Here is a 15,471-nt window from a genome sequence, read left to right as displayed (position 1 = left end):
TTATCATTAATGGTACCAGTATCACAACTAAGAGGCAACTAATGTGTGCCATTTCATGAGACTTCAGTGTGTGTTTTGAACACCGTCCATTTTGTGGTTAGTTATCTCAGTAAGGTGTTCGGTGATCATTATGACTGGTTTGTTGTTTAGGGATTTTTTTGTGTGTGTGTGTGTCTTTTTTGACCAATACAGTTCAGGCTTGTGCAATAAATAGTAATTAAAAAAAGAAAGAGATAAATGATAACTTTTCAATGAGTGTTGATGTATTTTTTCAGACTTATCCAGGTAAACGCACAATAATTTAACTGTCATCAGTGACAGAGACGTTTTGCTCATTTAGTTTACATAAACATACACAAGAACTTAAAAAGCAGATGTAATACAGACATTATCCCTGAGCTATTCTGAGAATTGTTAGCGCCCCTGTCCAAGGCACAGGCTTAAGGCCTGCAGCAGGTACCTGGGTGCTGCACTGCGGACACCCACAGCTTATAAATATTTAGGTTGGGTCAAATGCAGCATTGTTTCTCCCAAGAGGGATTTATGAAGCATACAGTATGGATGTGGTGCAAAAATAATCAACATAATATCAAAGAATATGACACAGAATACAGAAAAGTGATGGACATTTAGGAAAGAAATACAGTTCTGTATGTGTAAGTGGGAAATCATGAGATGACAGTGATTTGCAGTACAATGTGCAGAGACTGACTGCTTCCTCATATGCAATATTATAGAGATAAAACTGATGACATGGGAAAGTGGAGGTACAGTATCAGTCTGGTCCATCCCTCACATGGGCCATAACAGCTTCATTCAAGAAGATAAACATGTCAGGAGGACCAGAAGCCATAGACATAGCCATGTTCTGCAAAGCCATTGCCCCTAGTCATGTCCATCAAAGTGATGGCTGATCAGAGAAATGATTGCCTGTCCACATGAGACATAACTCAGCATGTGTCCAACAATATGACAGTGTTTATGACAACTGCAGTTTGTTGTCTGATTTGTTCAAAGGTAGCCATTTAGAAGACGAATGTTATGGTATTCGAAGGTGCTTAAAATAAAATTTATGGGCTTTGCAAAACACCAATCAGCCACAAAATCAGTCAGAAATATGTGAATTTTCAAAATTGTTGTGATTTTTATTCGGTCATGTGTTGAATAAATGTTGCTGTTGCAATGTTAGTGAAGTGGAGTCAATGCAGAACTATTTGTTGCAGTGCACACAGCCATAGAGTGTCCAGCTCCACAGCCAATGAGAAGAGGTCTGAGACCAGGCATGTGCCGAGGGTGAAAGACGTCAGTCTGTGAACCATCTCCACACATTCCGTGCTCGTTCCAGCCCCAAGAGAAGAGACACCCCTCTGAAAAGGAGAGGGGTTATTGGTCAGTGGAGCTGACACAAAAGAGATGTGGCTGTATCGCTGTTACATGTAGGCTAAAAATTAGCAGCTTGGAAAAAAACGGCCGGGTGCGAAAAACAAAAACAAAGCATGTAATCCGACACACACAAACATACACACAGCATCTCTGTTCCTAACACTGACACTGGACCAGCAATAAAAGCCTCCCTGCTCTTCGGGGCTGGTGAGCTTGTCAGTGGGTGTGGTCAGGTCCGCATCACCGAGGAGACACATGCCATGGCAACACAGTTACCTAACAGGCTCCAGTGCCATGGCAACAGAAGCGAGCTTGCTCTCTCAAGGATAACAAATCTTCAAGCTTTCCCCATCCTGCAATTGTGTGTCTTTCATGCCATCTTTTCATTAATTTCATTGAGTGGTTTCTTTGTCTTTCTGTGTTTTTTAGCTTCTCTCCAAAAAACAGCAGCATCAGAAATTTAGATTTGCCAACAGAAACATATGCCTTCATCAGTTAACACACCAAGATATCATGCCAGCAGCTTATGTCAGTGTGACATTGTGCCAGATATGACTTATGCATTAACAATACAGTATGTAGCCCTATATTTAAAATACAACAAGCACCTATAACTGGATTGTATTTGTCTTCATCTTTGATTAGGGTTAGTTGGTAAATAATGTGGTTTTCATTCAATAGTAAACTTAATCTGCTAAAATGTTTTGTTCATTGGGGAAAAGAATCTTATTTTGATGCTGCGCTTAATTCATGGACTCACTGACTGGAGTACAGCACATCAGTGTTTCCATGACAACAAAGTGCCTGCACAATATTCTACACAAAAAAGAGACACTCAAACCAAAAGCCATTTACTGGTTCAGAGTTTCATAGTTTAAAATTTCACACTTAATTAACAGCAACACAATCTGCAGTAGACACCTTTTTCAATGTGACATAATACTACAAGTAGGAGTTAAAACTGGATCTGGTGTTTGTCCTTAGACATTCCCGTTAAGTGCACAATGTTCACATTAAAAATAATCTCTCCTCAGATTGGATGAGCTATGCCCACTGCGTCTTTGGCCTATCTCCCACCTCTGACCACCGATGATGAAATTCATACACAAGAAGCACTTCCTCATGGGGAAAAGGGGAAAGGGCTGAACAGATATAAGCAGCATGCAATGCTCTCCGTTCCTTTCTGCCTGACCTACTTCAGCACCAGAAATAGCAGCACTCGGGTCTCTGCTTCCAATCTTGTTTTGCTATTTCATTGCTCCTGCCACCGCGCTTGAGACGGGAGGATGAAAAGAGGAGAGCAGAGAGCAAAGAGCAACCTTCAGGAGGTTCACATGAGTCCTGCTCTCTCATTACATAACTGAACTTCAGAAAGCACAGAGCAGGGCTTTGTGAGAACTGTCATTTAAATGTCCGCCTCAACAATTTTCCTAAATAAAATGGCACATGCAGTTTACTGTTTAAATGGGTCAGGACATCAAAGGTGGATGGCCATTTGTTTGTAGAAATACAAGCAATGTTCAGTTTCTCCTTACTAATAGAACACTTTGTATTTCAGTGATCAAATGCAGTATTCACATTCATGCTGATGTAAAAAAAAAAAAAAAAAAAAAAAAAAAAATAGGTCAGTGTTCAAAATTCAATGCAAAAGACATTACTTCCAAAATATTTTATAGTGCTGGTGACTATGAGAAAGCAAAAGACTCTTGGAAAGCACATATACTCTCTTTATAAATCTGATAATGGATCACAAACACTCAGATGTGTCTGTGTTTGTTTAATATTTTTTTTCATGAATGTGTGTGACTGCAGTGCCTGTGTTCTATTCTTATACAGATAAAGGGAGATTGCTCTCTAAATATTTGACTGGAAAACAATGACTATAAATGTGTGTGTGTTTAATTGAGCTCCTTTACAGGCCTGTTCGGGTAATTGCTTCTGTCAGTGATACCCATCTATCCATGCTGTAATTACTTCCTGATGCAAAGGCCACAGAGCAATGAGCTGACCTGAGAAATTCTCTGCAGCATTAGCAGAAGGATTAATATTTCAGACTGATGTTAAACTGTAATGTATTAGACGGTTCCCTTACTAATTTGTGGGTACAGAGAGGAGGATGACTTCAAAGTAGTTTAGCCTCACCTATGTGTATTCCCTTTTCCTTTATGCAGTCAGAGCCAGAGTCATGTCAGGACAGAAACGTCTCTTGTTTCAGCCACATGCACTTACTGAAACTATTAAGTTCAAACTACAGTATTTTTGCTTTACTTCTCAGAAACCTCTCTTCATCAATATACGCTTCCAGCGTAGTTGTATACTGTCTGATGTTTATGCTTATCGATTTTCTCTCAACATTACAGGTTCAGCCAATGGCACATAAGGCAGATTTTTAAATCCACATAGAAAATGAGCTAAATGAGGAAATGAGGAATGTGTTGGTATTTGTGAAGGAATACACTCACCTACAATGGCAAGATTATGTTCAGATCCACAAGCAATCTATAAAGAAAACCAGTTGAAAAGGTTTAAAATCCACGTTGAAAGCACACAGACCATTTTAAAGCTGTAATATCCAGGACATGTTTTGCCACCACAGATACTGAGATACTCTGCAACCAAACCTGCTCTAAAAATGTGAAATAAAATTTGATATAACAAGATGAAGTCATCCAACTTTTATTCAATACTGCATACAGCATGAGTGGGCCCAACACAGATAACACTGACAATGATTTTGACAGTAAATACTAGAAAACTACAGGAACTGAGGGGACAAATTAGACACTTCAATATAAATCACACACCCCACAGTACATTATCAGAAAGCATAGCAGTCAACTGCAGCATACACTCAGTTGGCAGTTTATTAGGTACAACTACACTGTAGCTAAAACTAATGCTAATGCAGTCTGAGCTAACAGTCTGTCGATGAATCCTCCCTTCACAAAGGTGATAATGTTCAGTTGTTGTTGAAATTTTTTTTTTTAAGTTCTGATTCAACTGTGTGATCATTTTGGAAGCTGCAGTTTGTGCAGCAGTGGAACTGTATTGCAGTATAATGACATGTGCTTCTATTATTTTGTCCATGAGGCTAGGCTAAGTAACAAAGACACCAGCTTATTCATAAACACTAAAACCCTGTGCTGTGCTGTCTGGGGGGGTTAATGTAAATGTTTCAGGATGGCTGCATGGCCCTGCTTTTGCTGACCAAAAGCTTTTACATTTAATGGCCCTTTAGCCATGGACTTTCCCTTTCATTGCTGCTACAGGAATTAAGGAAACAAATTTAAAATCTGATCCTGACCTCCAAAGTGCTCTGCGAGAATAAAAATATGCCAATTTAAAGTGCTATTGTTTTCCAACTAGTGGCAATGTGGGTTTATATGTGCAGTGTCAGGATGACTAACATGGAGCTGGGCAGTGAGATTCACTGTCCACTCAGTTAATCCATCTTGCCTTTAGCATTAAACACACAAGGGGACTATGCCTCTTAACACAGTGCTGCTGCAATGACCTGTGCACAGTACAATGATCCAGAGCTTGGCTTTGCCCCTGACATCCACCTTATTGGAAACCCATTTTCCAACATGCAGCTGCCATTGGACTGCAGGTTAACTAATACAATCCTGTGATGCCCTTATGGGAGAATAGACCGCTCTTATCACTAAATATAAGTGGTTCTCACCAAGTGGAAGATGCTGGAAGTGTGAGTGTGTGTGCTTTACACTCTAGATGATGATGCAAATAATTAAGAACCCACTTTGTCACTGAGCCTTGCTCTTATTCATTAGCACTGTTTCTCCTCAAACAAGCTTCAGATGCCTTTTATTTGTGGCTCTCTGCTGCCCCCTGCTGGACTGACATTTTCAGAAAACACAAGGTTGGCGGCCACACTAGGAAGAGCCCATAAAATATATAATATTATCACATTTCATTGTTACTGGTATTTGTCCTCTGGGCCTTTCATCCAGCAGAAGTGCCAAAACACTCAGACATATTACCTGAGATGCTCCACTGAGGACTTCAACCTCTGCAGGGAGGAAGGCCTCCTGGTTTTCACCTTCTGCTAAACGACCAGCAGACTTCTTCTCCATGCTCTGACTAGTTGATGCTTGCCGGCCCAGCTGCCCATAATCTCTTCTGCCCCATGTGAACACTCTCCCACTCTCTGAAATGGATGATGACCTTGTTCAGATAGGGCAGCTTTCCTTTAATTCCTGTTCAAACTGGTGAGCAACAACAGAGGTATTATATTTTACCTGTTTGAGCAACAGTGTGTGTCCAGCCACTCCACACATTTATAACTTTCTCTCCATCCAGTAGTGAGCGCTTCAGAAGCGTGGGAGAGGGCAGGAACGGCTCTGTGGTGGACAGTTGGCCATGCTTGTTACTTCCCCACAGAAACAAATCACCGTCTTCTGCACACATGACAGGAGCAACATGACTCTTCATCCAACAAAGGCACCAGCAGAAAAGTAGAGCAGCATCTGAGTGGTACTGTTCAACTAACTACAAGACAGAAGGGAGCCCAGCCATAATGATATATGGACATGAAGTCACTAGTACAACCTGAAAGTGCAAATACTCCCTGAAGAACAACAGTATGAAATACAATACATATTTGCTTTTAAATTGTAGCTTTTCCTATGTTTGTCTTCTGCTCTTTACTGTATGTAATACATTGACCTTATACACAAATGTTGATTTTGTTCTAAGCAAAGAGCTTCCAGGTTTCTTTATATTGGATTACACTATGGGCATTTTTATCTAGTTCAAATCACTTGAATTACCATATCCAAAATCAGACTGCTAAATGAAGCTTTGCTTTTTTACACCTCGGGCTAACAAATTCAGCTCTTCTGCTGCCTTCCAGGTAATTCCAGACTTATGTGAATATTTTTTAGTCAGTGGCTTATTTAGATGTTAAATAAAACCACATTTAACATGAACACAGCATAATGACACTGTGTTAATGTCATACCTGTAAGACACACACAGTGTGCTGATCCTGCAGTTACCAGGTGAGATGTTTTCTTATCCAGACCTGAAACATGAGTGCAAATATTTGTCACATTCATCAATAATCAAGGGCATATGGCATAAAAACTTGCACTCTGTAGCTTCGTTAAGCACAGTTTTACTTACCTGGTACTAGCAAGGGCACCTTAGAGCTGAGGTGTGATGGGACGGGGTGTGGACTGAGTGCTCTCTTAGCCTGACTGAAAAGACCAGTGCCCCACTGATACACACAACCTGAGTCTGAAGGCAGAAGATAAAATTAGTATTTGTGCCCTGACTGTCAAATGAATACATACTGAGGACAGCTGCATGGTGCTAACTTACCAGTAACAGCTAGTGAGTGTCTAAGTCCTGCTCCTACACTCACCACTAGCTCCTTCAGACACTGAGAACAAATAAGCACAATGGCATCTGCTCCAAAGGGACTCATCAAACTGATCATGTGGTGAAGCTGGTTTGTATCAAATTTGGTCATTCTTGACTGATTAGATAAAGGCATGGCAGCCATTAGAGTGGATATATTGCATTCCATAAAATAAAGCCTGACCAGGTGCTCACCTCAACAACCAGTATATCTGCAGAGTGTGTGATTGTTGGTCCAACACCCAGCTGTCCAAATGCATTGGAGCCACATGCCAGTACCTGACCACAATCTGTCAGTGAGATATTAAAAAAACAACAAATAATCATAAAAAACACTAATAGGTGGAAGGTAGCTCCATGTTTTCTCTGTCATTTCCATTTTTAACAAACCTTTGCTATGAGTTCTGTTTAACTCCCTTGGGAAAAATCTGCAGGCCTGCGGATATACTGTACAGAAACACCAGCTGTTTTTACCTAAAGGACAGAAACAGTCTGCATGGTCTGCTCTAGTCTGCTGTCAGGGTAAGATGCAGCGCATCTCAAACAAACCAATAAGGAGGGCAGAAAAGAGTACTGGCAACTCGGGAGAAGTGCAGGTCCCGGTGCTGTAGAAGTGCCAGCACTGTGTATTAGTGCATACCAGCCCACTTCAAGCAGTACCCTGAAGGATAAACAAAATCTCCTCATATTGATCCATCATACCTGCCTAGGACCATGTGAGACAATTCACCTGCCATCTCCTTCTGAACCTAGTGCACATGTAAAACTGAGTATCACTTTCTGGCCTCAAAAGTTGCTCACCAGTGAGAAGTAGAGTAAAATCCCAACCACAGGCTACATTTGTGACCTTCTGATTCAGGCTGGGGCAGAGCTGAAGAGCCAAGATGTCTGCATTATGGCCAAGTCCCAGCTGGCCTCTGTGATTCTGTCCACACACAAACACCTCTCCACTCTCTGTCCAGCAAAAAATAAATCACAAACATTTGGAGAACATGCAATATGCAGGATTTTATTACATTTAGAGAGAACAATAGCTGTAGTTCATGTTATGTAATTTTTTAAAACAAAGTAACTGATCTGTTGTATGGAAAAACATATATTACACACAACTGGTCCAATCAGAATTATACGTATTAAAACTTGTCTTGCAAACGTCAACAAATCATTTATTTGACCAGCAGGGGGCGCCACATGACCTCTGAAAACTTGTTCAGAGTAGTTTGTCATCTACTAGGCGGACTGAGGAATGTATTTAAGAGGTAAAGTGCAAAATGGAGAGCAAATAGTAACCTACCGGTAACGACTACGGAGTGACCCCCGCCGCCGCTGAGAGTCCGGACTGCCTTGTTCTGTAAAGCAGTGAGGTCACAGAGCTGAGGCACTGACTGGTCCTCCACATGTCCCAGTCCCAGCTGCCCGTAGCTGTTAGCTCCCTGACATAAACAGTATTAGTCACTAAGTGTACAGGACACCGAGGCAGCTAACACTAGATTAACTCTGGTAATGCTCAGCTAACCGTTAACCAAGTCTAAGGGCTGACTTGTTTCGCTGTACTTTTAGCTTTATTATGTCGGAGCTAACCAAGTTCAGCGCTAAGCTAACGTTGAGTAGTGTTAACAATGTCAGAAAGTGAAGTGTCACTCTGCTGGTGGTGAATACTTGAAACTGATAAACGATATACCTAGACACAGAAGAATCAGACTTTAACGGTGAAGGTAACGACCTTACCCAAGAGTGTAAACAAAACTCAAGTCGCGAGCTCGTTTCCATGGAGTACCAAGGCTTAGTACGATTTGCGACACTGTCGTGAAGCAAACTGCTGGGAGGTTGTGTGTATGTGATGCTCAGAAATGAAAGAACAATTGTGGTACCCATTTTACAAATTGGGAACCCTGTTTCACTGTATTAATGTCTTACTATGTATGACTGCACAAGATCATAACATTACTTATTAGAATATGATATGCCAGTTACTTCATAAAATTAATAACTGCAGTCTTTATGGTTTGAATCTGTCATGCTAGAAGAGGAATTTCCACAACCCAAAAATCTGTAAAACACTATAGTAAGTGATTTTCTTGAACATTAATTACAGCTTATAAACCCTTTATAAGTCTTCATTGCCATCATTTTGCATCGCTATAAACATCATCAGCTTCATCGTCAGCATCCATTATCCACAACCAAATCTCTGAGATGACACCAAAAAGTACAAAGTCAGCAGGTAACAAAGCATTTTACACGCTGTGAAGACTGAATGAACACTTTTATTTTTTTTAATAGTTTAATACATATGCTATTAAATGATGTCTGTTTTTTTACAGTAGAAAAATAATGTTTTCAGGAGTACTATAGTTATTTTCACTTCAAGAGGAGGTATTCAAATTCATCATTTTAAAATAAAATAGATGGGCCAAATCTATCATAATCAGTCAGGAAAATGTTCTTTTAACACCAGTTTTCACTTTCATAATTTCGGCACACAACAAGGAATGTTTTACACACACACACACACACACAAAAACAAAATACTAACAAAGCACATTTTATACATATCACTGATGTCAGGGAGCTGAAATGTGAAAGAAATGATTTACAAAAAATTCACATGATCATGTATAACAGCAGTTGATAATAGGAGTTAAAAACCACATCTGTGTTTGTAACAGCTGGGGATGCCCACATTAAACTCCAATTTAGCCAAGTACAAAGCAGTGTCACCAATTAAGCAGCTCTTTGGGTTTGCAGAATGTACTGATATCAGTGGCTAAACATACCTAATGCACTGCTGAAAATTGTATATGACATAAACCGTGCAGTAGGGACAACAGAGCATTTTGCCAAAAGCAGTGCACATTCATTGCAACTAACAAAGGGCAACACACAAGCGGGATCTCTGCAGAGGTGTTTGGGGATGACACGACAAGTTGTAATGCCCGGCAGGTAGTTAACGTAAACTGGAATTTGGGCAGTCAGACACCCAGCTGCTTGTTCAGCCGGCTAAGGGCGTCACCAATGATGTCAAGCTCGTGCTGGAGTTCTTCCACAACGCTGTTGATGCTGGGAGTGTCTTTTAGCACATCTACACTCTGGGTGTAGGGGTTGTATCGGACTGTGAAGGGACGCTTGATGGTCTTGGCAAATTCCCTGAAATTGACATTATATTATCGTTGCATAATATTTTGTAGATATTTAATTGTATGTTAAAAACAATGTGGCTTGTGGATAATCGTATTTAGATTCCTTATGTTAAATTAGTATTAAGATACTGAGCAACCAAGCTCACCTCATCTTGACTTTGGCCTCCTCAAAACTGTCTGACACAAAGTAGACATCCTGAAATGTTGTGATGATGCATTCTTGTTTGGATGTAACTTTGGGGTCAAAAGGCATTATCCTTGCATTACCGGAGAGTGCGTGCTATATGAAAGCAACACAGAACAGATGTTGCAAACATTGTACTCAAACAGTTTGGTCGTTTTGTATTTTATTTCATATCAAAGAGAGCTTCAATAGGAAAAATCATGTAGTTCTTTTACCAGCATAGATTTCATCAAGATTATCAACAGAAAAGCTCAATTATAACCAAAGCGGCACAAGTAAGACTGTGTTAAGGTGTCCGTTGTATAGCAGTGCTCAAATGTGTTTACCTTAAGCTCACTGATAGATGACAGCAGTCCTGCCCCATATGCTCGCAGCTGCCCTTCTTGTTTACACAGGCCAAACTCCACCGTGAAGAAATAGCACTGCATGGCAGGAGAGAATAACAGAAAGAAATTATGATGTTTATTCTGTATTTACTAACTTTGAATTTCAAGTTTGTCTATGTGAATGTCACTCACTGTGGCCAGTTTCTGAATGGAGTCATCAGAGGCCCCAAGTGAAACAAGACCAATCTCCTGAGAAAACTGGGCAAAGCTGGGCTCTGCTAGCAGTGGGACATGACCCAGCAGCTCATGGCATGTGTCTCTACATGGTAAAAGACCACTGAATATTAGGTCTAACATCAACGTATGAACATGTATATGTATGTACAGTAGTAATGTATATTACTCACGGCTCCGGGGTGTATAATGGGTCGGAGCTGTGCCGCACATACTGGGTACAGTGAAAAACACGGAAGGCCAAACCAGCAAGGAAGTCACGAGGGGACAAATATCCTGCCACAGGCCTGATGGTAAATCCAGTACGTTCTGAAAAGAAAAGAAAAGCGTTGAAAACTGGGGAAATACATACAAAAGCTCACTTCAACCATTGTATATATTACAAAAAAGAGCGATAAGAATTGTGCATAAGATGGGGTACAGGGATCACACCAATGGAGCTTTCATACAGTCTAAATTGTTAAAATGTTTTGATTTAGTGGGATATAAGACTGCTGTGTTTATGTATAAAGCCAGGAACAATTTATTACCTGGGGGAATTCAAAAACTATTTAATGAAAGGGAAGGGGGGATATAATTTAAGGGGTCAGTTAAATTTAAAAATTCATGTTATACGTACAACCAAAAAAATTTTGGTTTGATTTTGTATTTCCACAAGTGGGGTAAAACTATGGAATAATTTAAGGTATGTGTCAATCAAGATATATGCAAGAACAGGCTTAATGATTAATTAGATGGAACATTGTGGGTGTGGTGTATGAATGTTAACACTTTGTAATAATTCTTTAGTATATTACTTGTGTGGTGTAGAAGAGAATTATTTAAGAATGTAATTATGTAAGAATGTTAACACTCTGTTATAATCTTTTAGTATATTACTTGTGTGGTGTAGAACAAATTTATCTATGTAGAGATACTGCTTGCAAACCAATGATGGTAAGATGATGTTATGGGGTAGGACTAGATAAGTCTGACTTCTTCCTGCCCCGTTCAAGCATGTACTAGGTATAAGCAAATTGAAAATGGATTAGCACTTGTGGATATGTGTGAAATTATGTGTGTTGACATATCGACTGTCTTTACATGCTTGAAAGAATAAATCAAATCAAATCAATTAAATAAAATCAAAGATAGGACATTTATAATTACATTTACACAAGTGAAACAATTAGCAAAGACGCATTGTTTTATTGAGGAAATCACATCCTACCCTTGAGGAAGCGTGAGACATCTTCCAGCTGAGGGATGTTGTCCTCCCGACATTCACAGTATTTAGACAGCAGTGGCAAGTTCTTCAAGTATTCCCGGCAGGCATGGGTGGGGTACAAGTTGTTGAGCTCTCTGTACACAACACCCCAAGTCTTCACCTCCTCCTCTGTGAACTCAACACGAGGAATGGGATCCCCACTGGAAATACACAACAAAGTCTCTTAAATATCAAATAAAAGCAGATTTCAGAAATCATTAAATAATATACAACAGAAACATACTGTTTGTAGGCCATGGCAAGATCAGCAAAGTACTTTCTCCTTTTCCGGTAGACATTATCCTTGAAACCCTGATGGAGAGGAACATACAAATAAGACAGTGCTTCAGATTAAAGGAGCCTGCATTTAAAAGTCACCCCAGACAGGTTTTTTTTTGGCCTACATACTGGGTGGTCAGCATCCAGCTCTGAACCATACATCAGGACACGGTTAGCACACTTGTCCAGATCTGAAATTGTTTTTGGGAACCAGGGTACATTACACATATCTGAGAAGAGAAGAAGAAAATAGTTATTACTGTTAATCAGGTTTATGATGTTCTAGCAGCTTTTCATTCAAGTGCTTTCACACCTTCCTCTTGTAGACAGGAGTTATCTGTAGGCTCCATGTCCACGGCATTCACATGCTTCTGAAGCAGCTGGATGATTTCATTCAGTTGTTCGTGGTTGCTGTCGCAGTCCACAAATATCTCAAACTCAGAGTTGCGTCTTTTGGATTTCCTGGACTCTATGTGTACAAGGTTGACATGGTTTTCCTGCAAGACACAATAAGAAACCTTTTAAAATTATGTGCCTTTGCTTTATTATCTGTAAGTCAACTTGTGTAAAATCCAAAATCTATTGACTGAATAAGTCAAAGGTAAACATTGATAGATAATTAAGAACTGAAATTATACTTGTAAAAGTTTGAGTGCCTTCACAAGTCCCCCCACTTCATTCTTGAGGGAAAAGATGATTGTTGCTCTCCCTTTTTCTGGGCTATTCTTCTTTTCAGTGTTTTCTTCAATTTTTGTGAAGGTTGATTTGTTTATCTGAAAATAAAGTAGAGATTTAAAATATTGTATATTTTATTCTCAAATGTTTAGAAACGTACACCTGTAGAATTATACCCTAAAAGTAAAGAACTGATGCAAACACATTAACTTATTTTAGAGATGTGGTATGAACAATGATAAAAACAACTTTATCGCAAATTACCATGCTCTGTGCTGCATAGTTTCCGTAATTAAATTAGGCTTCAAAATTGGATTTATACAAAACTGGAGTCAGCTCCCACAGTGTGTTTCCCGGGATTGAACCACAGCTCATTCAGGTAATGACGTGAGTGCACAACTTCTATTCACCTAAGAACATCTCACCATCCAGCAATCCTGTGAGCATCTAATCTTATGAATCTGCATCAATAGCAACATGTACAGCAGTAAGCCTGTAGTCACAGAGAGCTGTCAGCCCCCGGGGTTGTTTCTATACATGCACATAATCAAAATAAGTATTTCAAGTATCCTATAGAAACAAGTAAAGACAGGGCTGAGATCAGTGTCCACCAACCCGCTTGTCCGTTTCAGCACCCTGGACAGCGCGTTCACGCTGACGCATGGCGCGCAGCACAAGCTAGGGAAAGCTCCATGTAATCCTGCGTCAGATTTTACAAATAGGACCATAAAGTTTCAGCAATACCTACAGAAAAATTCATCTGCTTTGACTGGCTGGAGAGTTGTTCTCGTTTACTTTAGTAGTAGGTGTACTACATCTGAAATAGATTGATAGTTTAGCCCAGTGATGCGCTACATTATACTAGGCTATAATTAGATTTTGCAATAAAACAGAACATAACCCTAATTTGTGGAGAGAGAGTAAAGGAGGGGGGTGCAGACAAGAACCAGTTGAATATTTCCTACCATAATTCGCCTTTCAAGAACTGTGTAGAACGCGCGGCAGACCAGCTTTCGGTGGATCCTTGTTGGTAGTATCCCAGAAAACATTAGTGCTGCTGAACAGGACGCTGCACGGGGTCTAGTCTTTGCGTCTCGGTTTAACGGAGATGAACTTGTCTCTGTCTTAAAGAATCGCCTTAGTGCAATCTCATTTAGACAGCGGAGAACCCTATTATTAGTCCCCTGCGTGTTGAAATCGACATAGGCAGCGTTTAATCACTGCAGCGCAGGATTTAGGCTGCAAAGTAGGCTGGTTTTTATGCCTCCTCAAATAATTTGTTTCCTTTATTGATGCCAACTTTATGATAGCAACGCATAGCCTTACGTTTAATTTTAAAGTACGCTTTTAAAACGTGTGTCTACGGCAGATTTTAATTCACAGCTGTTTAATTGGGCTAAACCGATTAGATATTTCCCCTCAGATTGAGACAGGTGATTGATGTTTAAGAGTTATTCAGTCTTATTAGAAATTGATATTGGCTTAATCAGAAAAGGCCTAAAGTGTATTTTTAAATGCTGTGTTAGGCTGCGTAAAGGTTTCAGGTGACAGACACAATCGGACTGGTCGCTAAAAATACTAAAGTTTGTCCCCATCTATCACATGTTGTCTTCGACTGGTTCAATGTTTGGCTTACTGTTTTGTTGTATTTTGTGCGTTTATGAATATTATACAACCTGGAAATTGAGTCTGTCGCTGCAGAGACAAATTGCTCAAACACAGAAAAACAATGCCAGAATTTGTGTGGTGACTGAAACAATACATTTCTCCTATAAAGTTTATGAGACTGTTTCCCGGCGCGATGTTCGGAGGTATCCCTGTTTAATCCTCTTACTCTTACAGTAAAACAAAACCGCTTAATCTGCACTGATGACAAAGTAAAAGCTTATTCATCAAGATAAATGACCCCCCGTCCCCGTCACACTCAAGCACGCATTGCACGACAAAACACTTAAAATAAGGAGAAAAACACCATTAGTCCTGCTGGAAGCAATGGGTTTTTCTTTTTAAGTTCTCACCTCATTGTTCAGCAGTTTTTCTTCAACGCCAATGTTCATGGAATCAAAAGATCTTCCTCTACGTGGTCCTTCTGTTTTATTTGAGTACATATTGAATGCTGCCTTTTTCCTTGTAACAGGTTCGATTATAATCTCCACTGTGTAAAGTGGCTTGTCTACCCCGAGAATCAGCGCTCTTTGCTATTTAACCACGGGGAGAAATAGGAGGGGACATCAATCTCACCCACAGGAGCAAATGGAAAAAGAGCAGCTCTGCTCACGTCATGAGGAGAAAGGCTCTTTTATTTCACCTACAGGCCTGAAACATCACCAGGAAAAAACTGGATATTTTGTTATGTTAGGCTCATTTAACCCTATGCATTTTAAAACCAAATATGGAAAATACGTGTACGAAACTCAATTCAGCATCTGTAAATACTGATATTGTGTTGTAACACATTTGCTTTGGATAATAATTCACTATGGACTCAAACCTGCTCATGGTGGCATTTAATAGTCAGTTCTTGTTTCTTTACACCTTGAGACTAAGAAGAGGTAAAGGGTTAAGAGGATTCAAAATCCATCCCTCTGCACTGTAAGCAAGTCTGGGTTCTTGTGCACGTAC

At 40.0% G+C, this 15,471-nt stretch overlaps 2 protein-coding genes across 8 annotated transcripts in view; both read right to left on the bottom strand.

Annotated features, from left to right (window-relative positions):
- sergef (secretion regulating guanine nucleotide exchange factor) overlaps positions 1-8,606 on the bottom strand; it is a 14,116-nt gene extending 5,510 nt beyond the window's left edge. Inside the window, exons 1-12 of one of the 7 annotated variants that reach the window (XM_020585302.1) lie at positions 8,494-8,599; positions 8,060-8,198; positions 7,567-7,719; positions 7,156-7,239; positions 6,961-7,055; positions 6,727-6,787; positions 6,529-6,642; positions 6,365-6,427; positions 5,643-5,801; positions 5,385-5,551; positions 3,846-3,882; positions 7-1,367 (exon numbers count right to left, since the gene is read on the bottom strand). In XM_020585302.1, the coding sequence (XP_020440958.1) occupies positions 1,186-1,367; positions 3,846-3,882; positions 5,385-5,551; positions 5,643-5,801; positions 6,365-6,427; positions 6,529-6,642; positions 6,727-6,787; positions 6,961-7,055; positions 7,156-7,239; positions 7,567-7,719; positions 8,060-8,198; positions 8,494-8,535 (1,296 nt within the window). In that variant the 5' untranslated portion in view covers positions 8,536-8,599 and the 3' untranslated portion in view covers positions 7-1,185. Of the gene's footprint in view, positions 1-6; positions 1,368-3,845; positions 3,883-5,384; positions 5,552-5,642; positions 5,802-6,364; positions 6,428-6,528; positions 6,643-6,726; positions 6,788-6,960; positions 7,056-7,155; positions 7,240-7,566; positions 7,720-8,059; positions 8,199-8,493 lie in introns of those variants that run through there. The other 6 variants (XM_020585310.1, XM_020585325.1, XM_020585293.1 and 3 more) reach the window with 6 other exon arrangements.
- A 467-nt stretch (positions 8,607-9,073) lies between these two features.
- Positions 9,074-15,011, bottom strand: tph1a (tryptophan hydroxylase 1 (tryptophan 5-monooxygenase) a). Its single transcript, XM_020585280.1, has 11 exons — positions 14,868-15,011; positions 12,813-12,947; positions 12,488-12,671; positions 12,304-12,404; positions 12,140-12,207; positions 11,860-12,056; positions 10,823-10,958; positions 10,608-10,734; positions 10,416-10,511; positions 10,052-10,185; positions 9,074-9,912 (listed from the first exon to the last, which is right to left on the bottom strand). Exons 1-11 carry the CDS (start codon positions 14,955-14,957, stop codon positions 9,738-9,740), a joined length of 1,443 nt encoding a protein of 480 aa, XP_020440936.1. The 5' UTR covers positions 14,958-15,011; the 3' UTR covers positions 9,074-9,737.
- Between the last annotated feature and the right edge of the window lie 460 nt (positions 15,012-15,471).

Source organism: Monopterus albus, unplaced genomic scaffold, assembly GCF_001952655.1.
Source record: "Monopterus albus unplaced genomic scaffold, M_albus_1.0 scaffold7.1, whole genome shotgun sequence".
Lineage (NCBI taxonomy): Eukaryota > Metazoa > Chordata > Actinopteri > Synbranchiformes > Synbranchidae > Monopterus > Monopterus albus.
The sequence above is the reverse complement of the archived record's forward strand: the minus strand, read 5'-3'. Positions and strand labels throughout refer to the sequence as shown.

What these genes read in the sequence shown, in the direction of transcription:
- tph1a (XM_020585280.1), bottom strand. Translation starts at nt 14,957, where the DNA reads ATGTACTCAAATAAAACAGAAGGACCACGTAGAGGAAGATCTTTTGAT. An exon ending in CCATTATACACCCCGGAGCC is followed by an intron (nt 10,735 to 10,822) that starts GTGAGTAATATA and finishes TTTACCATGTAG; the next exon opens with AGACACATGCCATGAGCTGC. An exon ending in CATCTATCAGTGAGCTTAAG is followed by an intron (nt 10,186 to 10,415) that starts GTAAACACATTT and finishes GCTTTCATATAG; the next exon opens with CACGCACTCTCCGGTAATGC.